This window comes from Salmo salar, chromosome 09, assembly GCF_965601325.2.
Source record: "Salmo salar chromosome 09, fSalSal1, whole genome shotgun sequence".
In the NCBI taxonomy this organism is placed as follows: Eukaryota; Metazoa; Chordata; class Actinopteri; order Salmoniformes; family Salmonidae; genus Salmo; species Salmo salar.
In genome coordinates this window covers 32474145-32491579 of record NC_138299.1, presented here as the reverse complement: position 1 = coordinate 32491579, position 17435 = coordinate 32474145, and the positions used below count along the sequence as shown (strand labels likewise).

The 17435-nt window shown below is 46.2% G+C and overlaps 1 protein-coding gene across 4 annotated transcripts in view; it reads left to right on the top strand.

Moving 5' to 3' along the window:
* The window catches only part of si:ch211-266o15.1 (zinc finger MYM-type protein 4), a 31927-nt gene extending 26650 nt beyond the window's left edge, over positions 1–5277 (top strand). For 2 of the 4 annotated variants that reach the window (XM_014211151.3, XM_014211154.3), the window contains 5 exons: positions 377–531; positions 3786–3900; positions 4024–4266; positions 4441–4564; positions 4760–5277. In XM_014211151.3, coding sequence (XP_014066626.2) covers positions 377–531; positions 3786–3900; positions 4024–4266; positions 4441–4564; positions 4760–4991 — 869 coding nt within the window. In that variant the 3' untranslated portion in view covers positions 4992–5277. Of the gene's footprint in view, positions 1–205; positions 320–376; positions 532–3785; positions 3901–4023; positions 4267–4440; positions 4565–4759 lie in introns of those variants that run through there. The other 2 variants (XM_014211152.3, XM_014211155.3) reach the window with 2 other exon arrangements.
* Positions 5278–17435: the final 12158 nt, after the last annotated feature.

The following is a 17435-nucleotide window of genomic DNA, read 5'->3' as shown; positions in this document are numbered from 1 at the left end:
ATCTGTGCTTATCATGTAAATTGAGTCTAAAATATGCTACCGGTGTTCATGTACCTTTTGTGGTGTTCTGTGTCCATCTTTCTCCCTATGGCAGGTAAATCCATGGTTCCCTAATCTGGTTTTCTGTGTCCATGTGTCACTCTTACAGCAGCTAAATCCATCGTTCCCTAATCTGGTTTTCTGTGTCCATGTGTCACTCTTACAGCAGCTAAATCCATGGTTCCCTAATCTGGTTTTCTGTGCCCATGTGTCACTCTTACAGCAGCTAAATCCATGGTTCCCTAATCTGGTTTTCTGTGTCCATGTTTCACCCTTACAGCAGCTAAATCCATGGTTCCCTAATCTGGTTTTCTGTGTCCATGTTTCACCCTTACAGCAGCTAAATCCATGGTTGTGAAGGAGAACGTGTTGCAGTGTAACTCCTCTGAGCTTAGTTACGGCCTCTGTCATTTCATCAGTGAGGTACGTCGCCCCAACGGCCAGGCCTACCCTGCTGACAGCATCTTCTACCTCTGTCTGGGCATACAGCAGGTATTGAGCCTCCACGTTACTCCCTAGTATTTTATTTTTATTCAATACTTTATCCAAGATACTTCCAGTTAATCCTTATACCTTATTCCGTACTATGTTATCCACTACGGTACCACCTTTTCTGTCTGTCAGTGGCCATACTGGTTATAGTGACGTGATGGCAGCTAATACTGTTTGCAGATGTGTGATGTGACAAATTGACCCTTTTTCTTAATTTTTAAGCAGCAATTTTTGTTCTCTTTGATTTTGCATGAAAACAATAAGAAAAATGTATACAGTTCCATGTGAATTCACAATGCAGCTGCACTGCTGCCAGCAATGTTTATTTGTTTCACGGTGAGTCCTTTTCAGATGGGTAAGCATTGCACCTGTACTCTGTGGGTCCCGACAGATCATCGTGGCGCGGTCGGTCGGTCAGACAGACGACTTTAGGATAAAAATATTTTTTTGTCCCGCCGATTATTTGGAAACGGTCGTCTTTCTGCTTTGTATGTATTAGCCTTGCTTCTAGTTGGGCGTTTCAGATCAAGTGTGCCTAGTGTACATTCGGAAAGTATTCAGACCCCTTGACTTTTTCCACATTTTGTTACGTTACAACCTTATTCTAAAATGTATTAAATAGTTTATTTTTTTCGTAATCAATCTACACACAATGCCCCATATTGACAAAGCAAAAACCTGTTTTTAGAAAAAATGTCAGATCCTTTACTCAGTACTTTGTTGAAGCAAATTTGGCACGATTACAGCCTCAAGTCTTCTTGGGTATGACGCTACAAGCTTGGCTCACCTGTATTTGCGGAGTTTCTCCCATTCTTCTTTGCAAATCCTCTCAAGCTCTGTCATGTTTGATCGGAAGCGTTGCTGCACAGCTTTTTTCATGTCTCTCCAGAGATGTTAGATCGGGTTCAAGTCGGGGCTCTGGCTGGGCCACTCAAGAACATTCATAGACTTGTTGCGAAGCCACTCCTACGTTGTCTTGGCTGTGTGCTTAGGGTCATTGTCCTGTTGGAAGGTGAACCTTCGCCCCAGTCTGAGATCCTGAGCACTCTGGAGCAGGTTTTCATCAAGGATCTATCTGTACTTTGCACCGCTAATCTTTCCCTCGAGCCTAACTAGTCTCCCAGTCCCTGCCACTGAAAAACATCCCCACAGCATGATGCTGCCACCACCATGCATCACCGTAGGGATGGTGCCAGGTTTCCTCCAGACATGACGCTTGGCATTCAGGAGAATCTTGTTTCTCATGGTTTGAGAGTCCTTTACGTGCCTTTTGGCAAACTCCAAGCGGGCCTTTTTACTGAGGAGTGGTTTCCGTCTGGCCACTCTACCATAAAGACCCGATTTGGTGGAGTGCTGCAGAGATGGTTGTCCTTCTGGAAGCTTCTCCCATTTCCACAGAGGAACTCTGGAGCTCTGTCAGAGTGACCATCAGGTTCTTGGTCACCTCCCTGACCAAGGCCCTTCTCCCCTGATTGCTCAGTTTGGCTGGGCGGCCAGCTCTAGGTAGAGTCATGATGGTTCCAAACGTCTTCCATTTAAGAATGATGGAGGTCACTGTGTTCTTCTGGACCTTCAATGCTGCAGATAAGATACCTTTCCCCAGTTCTGTGCCTCGACACAATCCTGTCTTGGAGCTTTACTGACAATTCCTTCGACCTCATGGCTTGGTAATTGCTCTGACATGCACTGTCAACTGTAGGACCTTATATAGACAGGCCTTTCCAAATCATGTCCAATCAATTTAATTTACTACAAGTGGACTTCAATCAAGTTGTAGAAAAATCTCAAAGATGATCAATGGAAATAGGATGCACCTGAGCTCAATTTCGACTCTCATATCAAAGGTTCTGAATACTTATGTATTTAAGGTATTTTTGTTTTTCTATAAATCTGCAAACATTTTGAAAGACCTGTTTTATGCTTTGTCATTATGGGGTATTGTGTGTAGCTTGATGAGAAAATGTTTGTATTTAATCCATTTTAGAATAAGGCTGTAATGTAACAAAATGTGGAAAAGGGGAAAGGGTCTGAATACTTTCTGAATGCACTGTATGTGTGGTTTCTCTGAAATAGTATGCATGAGCTGCCAATGATTGGCCGCCATCTTTCCAAGGAAATGTACTTGCTAAATATAATTAGGCTATAGTTTACTTCATTGCCTAGAAATAAATATTGATCTCCAAAACCAAAATCATCCCACTCCTAAAAGGTAGGCAGAAAAAAAATAGCTAAAGAGAAAGTGCAAGTCTCTAACTTGGCTCTCTTCTAGCTAGCATATTGGCCGATTTAGCCCAGTAATACGATAGCATAATAGAATCTTAGGTTATTTTTGTGCATTTTGATATTGCCTATAGGGCGCAAAATTCGCTGGAACCATGGCTGGTAGGTGAGCTGCGTCACATACTCCTAAAATAACATTGTGGGACTGCTGTTAAGTTCGGACCAGTAGTTCTTGATGTAGAGCGTTGCAGTCGGGACAGAACCAGCAGGTGCGCTATGAAAAGCTGTGGGGGTGGGGATGAAGAAATCAGTCCCGCGCAAACCTCTAACCTGCACTGCCCTTACTGGGGCTCAATTCCACTTCGCAAACGTTTGCATTTCCTTCTCATTTAACTTCTCAAAGTATTGCTATACAGGCATTCGCAGCTATCGCTTGCCTTTCTCCCATTTTTTCCAACTGTTAATGAAGATGGTGGAGAGTCTACTCCAAAATAATTGATTTCTTGACTCCAATTTCTGAGTGTCAAGATTCAGTATTTTTGGAATGGAGGAGACTGATTAGTTGCCATACTTCCGACAACACAAACACTTGCATCTTTCATAGCGATCTATCAACGGACCAAGCAGGACCTATCATCAATGAATAGGCTAGGATATTGAGATGAGCGAGATGCAACACTTTGCTCAGTGTTGCACAGGTTGTTCGCAGCGTGGTAGCTAGGGCACCAAAACAGCGGAGAAGTTGAGCCTCGCTCTTCAAAGCTTTTAGTTGTTGAGGAAATTGACCCACTATGCAGTTTACTTTCTGCATCTACATAACAAAACACAATTTTTCAGTTATGGATTTTTCTTGACATTAAGGATCCAAATGTTGTTTTAAATGTTCACACCCCTACTAGTAACATCAATATTATCTGCACTTTTGCTATAGTAACTACTGCCCCAGGGACATCTATTGTATTTGCCCCTCTGCCAAATATGATATACAGTACCTAATGCCTCTCTCCCTCACCATCTCTCATTTGTCTCTACAGTATCTATTTGAGAATGGAAGGCTAGAGAATATCTTCACTGATGTGCTCTATCATAAGTTCAGCATGGAGATGACTATGATGCTACATTACTGGAGTCCTACCCTGCTGCCCAGCGGTAAGAAGGTTTCTAGCCTTCTCTACTACGCCTGTCCTATCCCTTTAATATCATTGGACCATTTGAAACACACACACAATGATGACACATCCCTCTGTCCCTCCCTCCACTGTTTCTCTTTAGGCTACCTGCATTCCCGCGTGGAGGAGGAGTACCTGTGGGACTGTAAACAGCTGGGAGCCTACTCCCCCATCGTGCTGCTCAACACCTTGCTCTTCTTTGGCACCAAGCTGTTCCAGTTCAAGACCCTGGGCCAACACAGACGTCTGTCCTTCACCAACTTCACCCGCTGTACCAGGGTCACCAAGAACGGCAAGAGCTCCTTCCTGAGGTTTAGGCCTGGTCAGGATGTGTCAGACACCCCCGGTGAGTTGAGTTCCAACCTCAATGCTGTTCAAGGCTATCACATTTTATTCTACATTCTTTATCCCATTAGGAGCAATTAAGAAAGGCATTGCCATATCACAAGCAATAACATCCTCTACGAGTTCCATAATGCGCTAGGTTGTGGGTTGTTTTCTCTTTTGTGTGCATATCCAGAGCTCCTAGCTTTGCCTGCCAAGAGAAGGCTGGATGAAGAGGAAGGTGACATGGAGATGCCTGAGAATACTGAGAACCCACTACGCTGCCCTGTCAGACTCTACGAGTTCTACCTCTCCAAATGGTAAGATTACAAAGTACATCTTTATTTATGTTATATTCCACTCTAATTATACTGTAGCAATATGACTTGTTTGAGATATTGACAAAGTTTTAATGCCTCAATGTTTTGCAGTCTGAAAAACAAAAATTGAGAATATTTCTGGAATTGCTGCCTTTCGATAATTCTATAATCCTCTTCCTTTGTCTCCACCTGCAGCTCAGAGTCGGTGAAGAATAGACCACACCTGTTCTACTTGCAGCCAGAGCTCTCCTGTCACTCAAACAGCCTGCTGTGGTATTCTGCCCAGCAACTAGAAGGCCCTGCGCTGGAAAGCATGCTCACACGCATCCTGGCAGTACGGGAGGTCCACCTGGATGAGCTTCCGCTGCATAATCACTATACTGAAGCCTCCGCAGCCTCCACAGATGATGACAATGACCATTTGTAGTGGGAATAACCTACTCATGGAATGGCACACTATTCCCCATATAGGGCAGTGCACTACGTTTCAACAGGGCCCATAGGGCTCTGGTCAAAAGTAGTGCACCATATAGGGGTTAGGGTGCCATTTCGGACACAGCCATGGACATGCCGCAAACATGCACAATCATGTAAAGACAATAAGATACTGTCTGACACTTCATTTAGTTTTTCATTACGTCTTTGTTTTTAGATTCTAGTTTTAGAAGATGAATGGAATTATGGCTAACAAAACATTAAAACTATTCATGTTACATTCGTTTCTGTTTGTTTTTCTAGTTTGTTAATATAGCTGAAAATGTTACTTTCTACCAATATGCCTTATTCTGAGGGCCCACACAACTAATTCCATAGTCTTGATCATCCAAACTACTAACTAAACCAAGGTGATCACATAATGGTGTACATAGTTTTGTTGTTTTAGTTTTTTGTATGAATCCCTCTGTTGTGGACTTGAATAAGCAACATGATTATGCAAAGGACATTTCTGTCTGCTCTGCTGTCTGTTGTCTGAAGTGATTAAAAGAACCTGACTGAGAATACAACTCATAAACCAAATGGAAATGTTCCTTCACTGTGAAAGTGATCATCATTTAGATTTGTGAATAATGTTATGTTAATGTTAAATTACCTGTATGAAAATCTGAGGAGTTGAAGAGTCATTCTCATCTGCTTGACTGCATGATTTACTAATTGATGGTTCAAAGGTGGGGTGATGTATTGGGTATCGTGCTTTAGCAGTGCAGAGTATTGTTATTGTACAGCGCATGTTGGACAAATAGGAGAGAAACCACGTTCTCCTTGCATGTGCGAAAGGGCATGAGTGGGAGGGAAGAGGGCACTGTACTGAGAGAAGTGGTACTGGGGGATAGTGTGCTGAGCGAAGAAGAGTTTGTGTGGGAGAGAGAGGAGGCAGGTAAAAGAAACTGCAGGCTTTATCCTCATGTATCTCTCAGCCAAGCCAAACACATTGAAAGTGGTTATATAACAGAACATGTTTTGTTTGCTATACCCGTTTCTGAATCGTTTCGAAGGTCATTTCAAGGATATCATTCTGTCAATGTCACATGCATCACCTGTGTGAGACGATGAAGCTGTGACTGTCTTTTCACCACGTCTTTAGAGCCGTCTGATTTCCCCTGCTGATTCATGTCTGGGGAGGACATCAAAGCCCACAGAGGTCAAACCTAAATTGAGTGAAAAGAGGACGGAGAGAAAGAAAAAAGAGAAAATTTGTCTTTAATAGAAACCTCTGAAGCAGCCTTAGAAACATGGGGGAGGGGAATCTGCAAGTGTGTGAGGGCGAGAGATGGAGAGTGGGTGAGAGAGAGGAGGGGGGTGGCTTGCGTTGGTGTTCAAATAAGAGACCATTTGTCAAATAATCAGTGCCTCTGAGCAGACGGATGATTTACATGGTTTCTTAAACCTTTAGTTTCTTCATTTCAGAAATGATGTATTCTGGAGCGCAAGCAAAGAGATGGATTAATCAGCTGCCATGGCAATGACAAGTTTTTGACTCATTTATTGATGGGGACAGTTGAAAGTGATGACAGCAGAGACTAGTATGAGGAGAAGGCGATGCAGAGATAGACAAAAGGAAATACTTTTGGGGTTCTGAACGGACCAACACAGAGAACAGTGAGTTACCCAGCATCATGTTGAAGTCGTGTTATTTTTTTGAAGCTGCAACCCTATTCAACACCTTTGCGAATCGGTTTTTGTGTTGTTGGCTGCAGTTCTGTCAGAGCAAGCGAGCAAAATTGTTCTTGAATATGCCTCTATGACAAAAATACTTTCTCAAGCTCCTCTACTGGTATTATTGAGAGGAGAGAGAGAGGCAGTTTTAATCGACTTTACAGATGGCACTCAATCTGAATATTTCTCATATTTGTAATTGACTATTGCATGATGATAAGGAATGAGCTGACATGCATCATACTCATTTTTAAGTTGTCTCACTGCACTTCTTTTATATCTAGTATATTTTAATTACCATCTCTTTTTAGACTACTCTTTTTGGAACATTTACTGACAGTAATTTTTGCTGGTGGTGGATAGAACACTATGGGGAAGCCTTTTAGTCGACCGGGTTGCTTCAGGCAGTGTCCCTGCTGCCTGGAGAAGAGTGTGGACGGGGATGGCTACAATGAGGACGGTTACATCCCCCAGCGCTCCATCTACGACACCATGTGTATCAATGAACATATTGACCATGGCTCTGCTCAGAGCACCATAACCTCCAGGGGAGGCCAGGACAACAACTTCTCCAGCAACGGCAACCTAGGGGTGGGGGCAGGGGCCTGCGGGGACATGATCACGTTCGAGACACGATCTACAACTCCCATACCTTCCATGGGTAGGAGGCTAGACGAAAGGGTGATATTTGACCAGCTGAAGCTGGTTGAAGCTGGCCAGAGCAGCCGTTCCCCAGGGGGGTTTGGGGGGAGGTCAGTGTCCCCCAGTGTCTCCTTGATGTCAGCCCCTGGGGGAAATTCCTCCTTCAGTGGCAAGAGACATCAGCACCAGCATGACAGCGGCAAGAGAGGGGACAACGGCCAGCGCTCCTGGAAAGTCCTAACACCCCCCAAACATCTTGAACATCTAGAACTCTCATCTGGAGACGTAATGGAGAAGAATTTCTTAAATCCTTTCTACTCACAACACAACATGACCTCCCCTCTGATCTCACCCTTCTCTGGGTCACCCCTTTCCTCTGGCTGTCACACCCCTGTGTTCTACTCCCCAGCCAAACCCCTTCCGTTTCAGCATCAGAGCTTCATCTTCGAAGAATCACCCCCCTCTCAGCCTCGTCACCCCCCTCCCAAACCCCCTCTTGCCCAACTCTCTGTCACGGCCCTCCAATGTGTTCAAGAGGATCTCAGAAGGATAGGAGGAAGAGACAGAGAAACAGAAAGAAAGAATGAGAAAGGGGGAGAGATTGAGAAAAAAAGGGCAGTATCCCACTCAGTGGGCTCCATGTCTCAAGAGGAGAATGTTGGGGTTTTTGGTTTTGCGCCGAGGACGAAGGCACTGGACTCAGCCATTGACAATGATTCTCCCTTCTCCCCAGAGGTACCCCGTGACACTACCCCCCTCTTGCTCGATCAGATTTCCCCAGGACCTCGTGCTGTGAGCCCCCAGCCTATGGAATCCACCTGGCCTCGCAGGCTGATTGTAAGGAAGAGAACTGTTAGACAAGGTGGTGCAATCCATAACTTTCCTATCCTTCCCCCTCTGCCCTCCCTGGTGGTGCTTAGTGCCATGGAGAAAAAAAATCTTCCTCGCCTCACCCCTTTCTCTGAGCACCAGGGTAAATTGGTAGGGTTGATGGGTAGGGTGGGTTACTCCTTGAAGGAGCAACACTTGGAAAATTGGAGGGTCTTCTCTGCAAAAAAAACTCTCCAAAAAACAGAGAAGGAAGGGGAAGGAGGGGAGGAGCCAGAATGTACAAGCAGCGATGGCACTGAGTCAGGTATAAAGGAGGGAGATCCAGAAAGCAAGGAGCAGGAGGGTGGAGCAAGAGGTGGCGGTGCTGAGGGGGAGGAGGTGGAGGAGTGGGACACGGTGCTCGGTATGGTGAACACACTGTGGGATGAAGGCTGGGGGGATGCAGAGTCTTACACTGGTTCTCTGAGGCACTGGCCTCTGCTTAAACCCCCTTCTGGGTTTGGAGGATCTCACCCACCCTCTAGTGCTGCTTCTGAACTCTCTCTCCTGGAGCTGGAGAGAAGGGCCAAGGATGTAGAAAGTGAGCTTGTAGCAGAACAATGTCTGACAGATTCTCTGAGAAAGAAAGCTTCACAGCTCACAGCAGGGCAGTCTGTTGTTTCTGGAAGTGTCTCTGAACCTGAGCAGATCAGTACCCAACCCAGCCTGGAACTCCTTGCCATGGGGTGTTCAACTGGGACAAAAAATGTCAAGGAAGATGGTTCGCCTGATTCCAACCTGACCTTGGAGTCAGACTCAAGTGGAGTCTTCATGTCGAACCCCAGTCAGACCAGCCAGGAAGACAACGCCTCAGATGGTAGTGACAGACCCTTGACTGAGTCAGACTTGGGGAGCAACACATCTCTGGACCAGGATAAAGACGAGGTGGCATTTAAAGACTGGGGGAGGCAGGAGAGCACAGAGCTCCAGTGGTGCTACCCATCACTCTTAAAGAGCTCCCCTCACTGTGAGGGATATGGGATTGAGGAAGAAGCACCTTTGATGAAAGACACTGAAATGGGTGACATGCAATCCACCAACAATGAAGGGCTTGATAATCCAGATCTACATGATGGTTTCACCCCTTTAAACCAGGCAGAATTGAAATCGAGGAACAAGAGTGTTAAGATCATATCTGGCACTGACTCCCCACTCCCCTTGTCTCCCTCCAGACATGCGATACCACGGAAGAAGTCAGGCCTGGACAGCAGTGACCTGGATCCATTTGTCACTACAGATAGTTTTGTATACCTGGCTGTGTCTGTGCTCCCTGATGTCTCACTGGCACAGGAGGAGCCCCCCTCTCTCCCCACTGAGTCTACACCCCCAACCTCCCTTTCCAGACCCCTCTGCCCCAACGTTGAGGAGAGTGACTTCCTCTCAACAGATAGCTTTGTGTATCTGGCGGGTCCTGAGTGTCATCTGCTTGCCACAGAAGGCCACTCTTCCTTTATTCGTTCTTCCAAGGGGTCCGACTCCTCCGATGACAGCGGGTCCGGAGTGGACTTTGTGCTCGGCTCCATGGTTGGAGACAGTGACTGGGATTCTGATGAGTCCGAGTCCGGCTCTAAGTCTAAACCAATCAAACAACCGACATGGGATCTGTGGGAGGAACTAGAGCAGGAAGTGTTGTCTGATCTATTCTGTGAGGAAGTGAAACCAGTGACAGAGCCAGTGACAGAGGAAATTACAGTCCCCGTAACCGATCAACCGAGGAAGGTTACCTGGCAGTTCAGGGCTGCTGAAGGTTCCACTCGTCAGACGAGTAAAAAAGACACGTCATCCTCTTCATCTTCCTCTTCATCGTCTTCATACTCCTCAACCCACACAGAGGTGTGAGAGGAGAGACACACTGGCTGCGTATCACATGGCACCCTATTCCCTATATAGTGCACTGCTTTTGACCAGGACCCAATGGGAATAGGGTGCCATTTGGGACACAACCAAAGTCTGAGTCTGGTTCATAGTTATTGATCTCACAGTCATTAAGGCAGCCCGTGACATTCTTTTGATTAAAATATAAATTAGTTTTTAAGGTTTTTAACACCATAACCAATTGATTCAGTCATACGTTTTGATATTCATGCTTCATTTAAGTAAAGATAGTCATAGTAAATACTACCTTAATAAGAACTTCATTGTTCATAGATTTCTATTACCATATAAGCAAAACAGTTGCTTTATTTAATGTATTTTCTGTTGCATCAAATAAGTTACATATAATTTGTCAAGTTGATTGATATTGAAATACTGTTGGATTTTCATTTACAGTATTTGTTTCATCTGATTGTTCGACATGACTACACATTTGCTATATACACTGAGTGTACAAAACATTAGGAACACCTTCCTAATATTGAGTTGCGCATCCAATTTTGACCTAGAACAGCCTTAATTCGTCAGAGCATGGACTCTACAAGGTGTCGAAAGCATTTCACAGGGATGCGGGCCCATGTTGATTCCATTGCTTCCCACAGTTGTGTCAAGTTGGCTGGATGTCCTTTGGGGGGTAGACCATTCTTGATACACATGGGAAACTGTTGAGTGTGAAAAACCCAGCAGTGTTGCAGTTATTGATTATTTGTCTTGCCCATTCAGCCTCTGAATGGCACACATACACAATCCATGTCTCAATTGTCTCATGGCATAATTTAACAAGTGACACCCATAAGGGATCATAGCTTTCACCTGAATTCACCTGGTCAGTCTGTGTCATGGAAAGAGCAGGTGTTACTGTTTTTCAGTATATTTCATTTATGAAAAGTGTTGATTGGGTCTTGTATAAATGAAAATCATGAGTGAATGTGGTATATTTTATCATTGGTATATTTGATAATTTCCCAGCGTCGCCGGGTTAGGGTTTGGCCGTCATTGTAAAAAAGAATTTGTTCTTAACTGGCTTGCCTAGTTAAATAAAGGTTAAATAAACATTTTTTTGCCAAAAATATAATAAAGTGCTCTGAAATAAATGTTGCATTGTAAAGCTATGAAGATTTCTTGCAGTGAACTATTGATCTACAGTAGCCTACCTTGCCTGGTTCTTGATGGTGTATAATACTAAGTGATGCATATACATAAAAGGAGCTATTGTAAAGCTTTTATGTACAACTTGTTGTTGAAATGCATAAATGTGCAAATAAATACCTTGACTTGGTGGCTCTAATGGGGATTCTGTGTGTCACCTGCATTTTGTCTGTTGGGAAAAGTAAGCCCCACATTTATTTTTTCTACATTTTTCTTTTACCACTGCAAGTGAATACATCCAAGGGCGACACCCCTCCATTGCAGAAATGTAGGGCTCTGTCTGTCTATTTCAGGCCAAATTAATTAGATCATTGTGAACCAGGCCAGTGAGGTGGCAGTGGATGTGATAATGGGGTGGGGGCTGTCGTAATTAATAGTTAATTTGTATGTCAGCTATAATTCACATGAGGATCAATACCCATATTATCTGAGGAGGCTGACAGACAAACTGTTGTGTTTGTGTCTGAGTAGTAGTTCATTGGGTTTGTTTGTGCCATCTTGCCACTCCTTGTCATTCCAAACATGACAAGGAGTGGCAAGGAGTGGCATGATTGCACAAACAGACTAGTATGGAAAGAATTTAATGCCGGAACACTCATCTTTAAACCTTGCTTGAATAAAACAATGCATTTTTAATGTTGAGCGAGATTTGTGCCTTTTCCTTTTCATTGAACAGAGTAGTACCCAGGCTAATAGTATACGAATGGCCTTTCATCATAGCCACAGTGTTTGTCTGGGTGACTAACCTCTCAATACCATTACTGTGTCACTCACTCATATGAGCCACTGTTCTTTTTTTTGTGTCTTTTTGTTTGAAGAAGGAATCATTGTTACCCCAACCCAAATAAGTGGCACAGTTGACATTGAGCTCTGGCGCATTGAATGACAGAGATGACATCACCCTTTTGTTTGAGCATCTTGAGGAAGGAGACTTCTCCAGTGTAAGTTTGACAGGGCACCACATTAAAAAAAATACACCGCACATGTTCATGCAATGAGGATCTCTCAGTATCATGAATATTGTGGCTTCAGGGTGCTTCAAACACACCAGACGTGGTTATTGCATAATTGATTGATTCTGCTAAAGATTATTATTGAGAATATCTGTTTTACAGTGCCTTCAGAATGTATTCACACCCCTTTACTGTTTCCACATTTTGTTGTGCCTGAATTTAAAATGGATTAAATTGAGATTTGTTGTCACTATACACAATATCCCATAATGTCAAAGTGAAATTATATATATTTTTTCAAATTCATTAAAAATTAAAAAGCTGAAATGTCTTGAGTCAATAAGTATTCAAACCCTTTTTTATGGCAAGTGTAAATAAGTTCAGGAGTAAAATTTGCTTAACAAGTCACATAAGTTCCATGGACTCACTCCGTGTGCAATAATAGTGTTTAACATGATTTTTTTTTATAACTACCTCATCTCTGTAACCCACAAATACAATTATCTGTAAGGTCCCTCAGTCGAGCAGTGAATTTCAAACACAGATTTAGCCACAAAGACCACTTAAGTTTTCCAATGCCTCGCAAAGAAGGGCACCTATTGGTAGATTTTTTTAAAAGCAGACATTGAATATTCTGTTTGAGCTTGGTAAAGTTATTCATTGCACTTTCAATGGGGTATCAATACACCCGTCACTACAAAGATATTTCTGTATTTCATTTCAAAATTTAGCAAACATTTCTAAAAACATGTTTTCGCTTTTATTCAGGCTGTAACACAACAAAATGTGGAATAAGTCAAGGGTTGTGAATACTTTCTTAAGGCACTCTATATTAGCCTGGTCCCAGATCTGTTTGTGCTCTTGCCAACTCCATTGGCATGACAACCCACATGAAAAAATATTATAGTATACTATGGTATACAGTGCATTCGGAATGTATTCAGACCCCTTGACTTTTCCCACATTTTGTTACGTTACAGCCTTATTCTAAAATTGATGAAATTATCAATCTACATCAATCTACACACAATACATAATGAAAAAGCAAAAGCAGATTTTTAGAAATGTTTCAAAATGTATTAAAAATAAAAAACAAATACCTTATTTGCATAAGTATTCAGACCCTTTTCTGTGAGACTCAAAATTGAGCTCAGGTGAATCCTGTTTCCATTGATCATCCTTGAGATGTCTCTGCAACTTGATTGGAATCCACCTGTGGTGCATTCAATTAATTGGACATGATTTGGAAAGGCACAAACCTGTCTATATAAGGTCCCACGCTTGACAGTGGATGTCAGAGAAAAAACCAAGCCATGAGGTCAAAGGAATTGTCCGTAAAGCTCCAAGACTGTATTGTGTTGAGGCACAGATCTGGGGAAGGGTACTAAAACATTTCTGCAGCATTGAAGGTCCCAAAGAACACAGTGGCCTCCATCATTCTTAAATGGAAGAAGTTTGGAACCACTCGTCCCTCCTGTACCCGGATGCGTCTCGCCTTTCCCAGGGAGTATAATGGGACGGTGGCACGGTGCCAGGGTTTCCTGCTACAGCTGGACCTATACCTGGCCACCGTTTACCTGGCACCCTCGGGAAGGGAGAGGGTGTCCGCCCTCGTCTCGTGCCTCTCGGGGAGAGCTCTGGAGTGGGCTAACGCCGTGTGGGGAGAAGGAGATGCGGCATTGGACGACTTCGAGGAGTTCACCCACCGCTTCCGGGCAGTCTTCGACCACCCGCCGAGGGTAGAGCGGCGGGTGAACGTCTCTTCCACCTGAGACAGGGGCCGAGGAGCGCCCAGGATTTCGCCCTGGAATTTCGGACCCTGGCCGCAAGAGCGGGATGGAACGACAGGGCCCTTATCGACCACTACCGCTGCAGTCTGCGTGAGGATGTCCGTCGGGAGTTGGCCTGCAGGGATATCACCCTCACCTTCGACCAGCTGGTGGACCTGTCCATTCGGTTGGATAACCTGCTAGTCACCCGCGGACGTCCAGAGAAGGCTCCGTCGGTTCCCTCTCCCAGCACCACCGCTCCGGTGCCTATGGAGCTGGGAGGTGCTGCGCTCAGGGAGGCCGGAGCAGGGCTTTCACGTGTACCATCTGTGGCCGCAGAGGTTACACTTCCGGTCGGTGCCGGGTTGGTTCCTCTGGGGGTCGAGGCAGCAGGCAGGGCACTCTGGCGTCACCCCATGTGAGCCTGCACCACTCTCATCCAGAGGCCTCTGTTGTACACCTGTATGTGCATGTTTACTTTCCTGAGTTTTCCCCGCATTCCCAGCATAAGGCGCTCGTCGATTCAGGCGCAGATGGGAATTTTATTGACAGAGCATTCGCCCATAGGTTAGGGATCCCTATTGATCCAGTGGTTAGGCCTTTCCCAGTTCACGCTCTGGACAGTCGACCATTAGGGTCCGGGTTGATTAGGGAGGCCACCACTCCCCTGTGCATGGTGACACAGGGGGGTCACGAGGAGAGAATCAGTCTCTTCCTCATTGACTCTCCTGTGTTTCCCGTGGTACTAGGCCTTCCCTGGTTAGCTCGTCATGACCCCACCATTTCATGGCAACAGTGGGATCTCACAGGGTGGTCGTGAGAGTGCTCGGGGAGATGTTTAGGGGTTTCCGTTGGTGCTACTAGGGTGGAAAGTCCAGACCAGGTCTCCACCATGCGCATTCCCCCAGAATATTCCGATTTGGCTCTCGCCTTTTCTAAAAAGAGGGCGACTCAATTACCACCCCATCGTCGGGTGGATTGTGCGATAAACCTCCAGGTAGACGCCGCACTTCCCAGGAGTCACGTGTATCCCCTGTCATAGGCGGAGACGGCGGCTATGGAAACATATGTCTCCGAATCCCTGCGTCAGGGGTACATTCGGTCCTCCACTTCACCCGCCTCCTCGAGTTTCTTTTTTGTGAAGAAGAAGGAGGGAGGTCTGCTACCGTGTATTGACTATCGCGCCCTAAACCGGATCACTGTGAGGTACAGTTACCTGCTGCCTCTCATAGGCACAGCGATTGAGTCAATGCACAGGGCACGCTTCTTCACCAAACTAGACCTCAGGAGCACGTACAACCTGGTGCGTATCCGGGAGGGAGATGAGTGGAAAACAACATTCAGTACTATCTCAGGGCACTATGAGTACCTTGTCATGCCATACGGTTTGATGAATGCTCCATCAGTCTTCCAAGCCTTTGTAGACGAGATTTTCAGGGACCTGCACGGGCTGGGTGTAGTGGTGTATATTGATGACATTCTGATATACTCCGCTGCATGCGCCGAGCATGTGTCCGTGGTGCGCAGGGTGCTTGGGCGACTGTTGGAGCATGACCTGTACGTCAAGGCTGAGAAATGTCTGTTTTTCCAGCAGTCCGTCTCCTTCCTAAGGTGCCGCATTTCCACCTCAGGGGTGGAGATGGAGAGTGACCGCATTTCAGCCGTGCGTAATTGGCCGACTCCCCCTAAAGGAGGTGCAGCGTTTTTTAGGGTTTGCCAATTACTACCGGAGGTTTATCTGGGGTTTTGGCCAGGTAGCGGCTCCCATTACCTCACTGCTGAAGGGGGGTCTGGTACGTTTGCGGTGGACAGGGCTTTTGGTCACCTAAGAGCTCTGTTTACCTCGGCTCCCGTGTTGGCCCATCCGGATCCTTCTTTGGCGTTCATAGTGGAGGTGGACGAGTCTGAGGCTGGGATTGGAACCTTGCTCTCTCAGCGCTCGGGCACGCCACCGAAGCTCCGCCCCTGTGCCTTCTTCTCGAGGAAGCTCAGCCCGGCGGTGTCACGCCCTGACCATAGAGAGCCTTTTTATTCTCTATTTTGGTTAGGTCGGGGTGTGACTAGTGGGGGTGTTTCTATCTAGGTGTTTTATTTCTATGTTGGCATGGTATGGTTCCCAATCAGAGGCAGCTGTTTATCGTTGTCTCTGATTGGGGATCATATTTAGGCAGCCATTTCCCCACTGTGTTTTGTGGGATCTTGTTTTGAGTTAGTGCATGTAGCACCTCTGATGTTACGGTTAGTTGTTTGTTTCCTTTTGTTTTGTAAGTTTCACTAAATAAAATATGTGGAACTCAGAGCACGCTGCGCCTTGGTCCGTCTCTCCACACAATCGTGACAGGCGGAGCGAAACTATGATGTGGGGGACCAGGAGCTGTTGGCTGTGGTTAAGGCTTTGAAGGTGTGGAGACATTGGTTTGAGGGGGCTAAACACCCTTTTCTCATCTGGACTGACCACAGCAACCTGGAGTACATCCGGGCAGCGAGGAGACTGAATCCTCGTCAGGCAAGGTGGGCCATGTTTTTTACCCGTTTTGTGTTCACCCTTTCCTACAGACCAGGTTCCCGAAATGTGAAGGCAGACGCACTGTCCCGGCTGTATGACACAGAGGAGCGGCCCATGGATCATACTCCCATACTCCCATACTCCCGGCTTCCTGCCTGGTAGCGCCGGTAGTGTGGGAGCTGGACGCGGACATTTAGCAGGCGTTACGTGCAGCGCCTGCTCCCCTCCAGTGTCCCGCTGGGCGTCTGTATGTTCCGTCTGCTGTCCGTGACCGGTTGATCTACTGGGCCCACACGTCACCCTCCTCTGGTTATCCTGGGATCGGTCGGACGGTGCACTGTTTGAGTGGGAAGTACTGGTGGTCTACCTTGGCCAAGGACGTGAGGGTTTATGTTTCCTCCTGCTCGTTGTGCGCCCAGTGTAAGGCTCCTAGGCACCTGCCCAGAAGTAAGCTCCACCCCTTACCTGTTCCACAACGGCCTTGGTCGCACCTGTTGGTGGATTTTCTTACCGATCTCCCCCCTCACAGGGTAACGCCACGATTCTGGTTGTTGTGGATCGTTTCTCTAAGTCCTACCATCTCCTCCCTCTGCCCGGTCTCCCTACGGCCCTACAGACTGTGGAGGCCTTGTTTACGCACGTCTTCCGGCACTACGGAGTACCTGAGGATATAGTGTCTGATCGAGGTCCCCAGTTCACTTCGAAGGTCTGGAGGGCGTTCATGGAACGTCTGGGGGTCTCGATCAGCCTTACCTCGGGGTTTCATCCTGAGAGTAATGGGCAGGTGGAGAGAGTGAACCAGGATGTGGGCAGGTTTCTGTGGTCTTATTGCCAGGACCGGCCGGGGGAGTGGGCAGCGTTCGTGCCCTGGGCCGAGATGGCTCAGAACTCGCTCCGCCACTCCTCCACTAACCTCTCCCCCTTCCAGTGCGTACTGGGGTACCAGCCGGTTC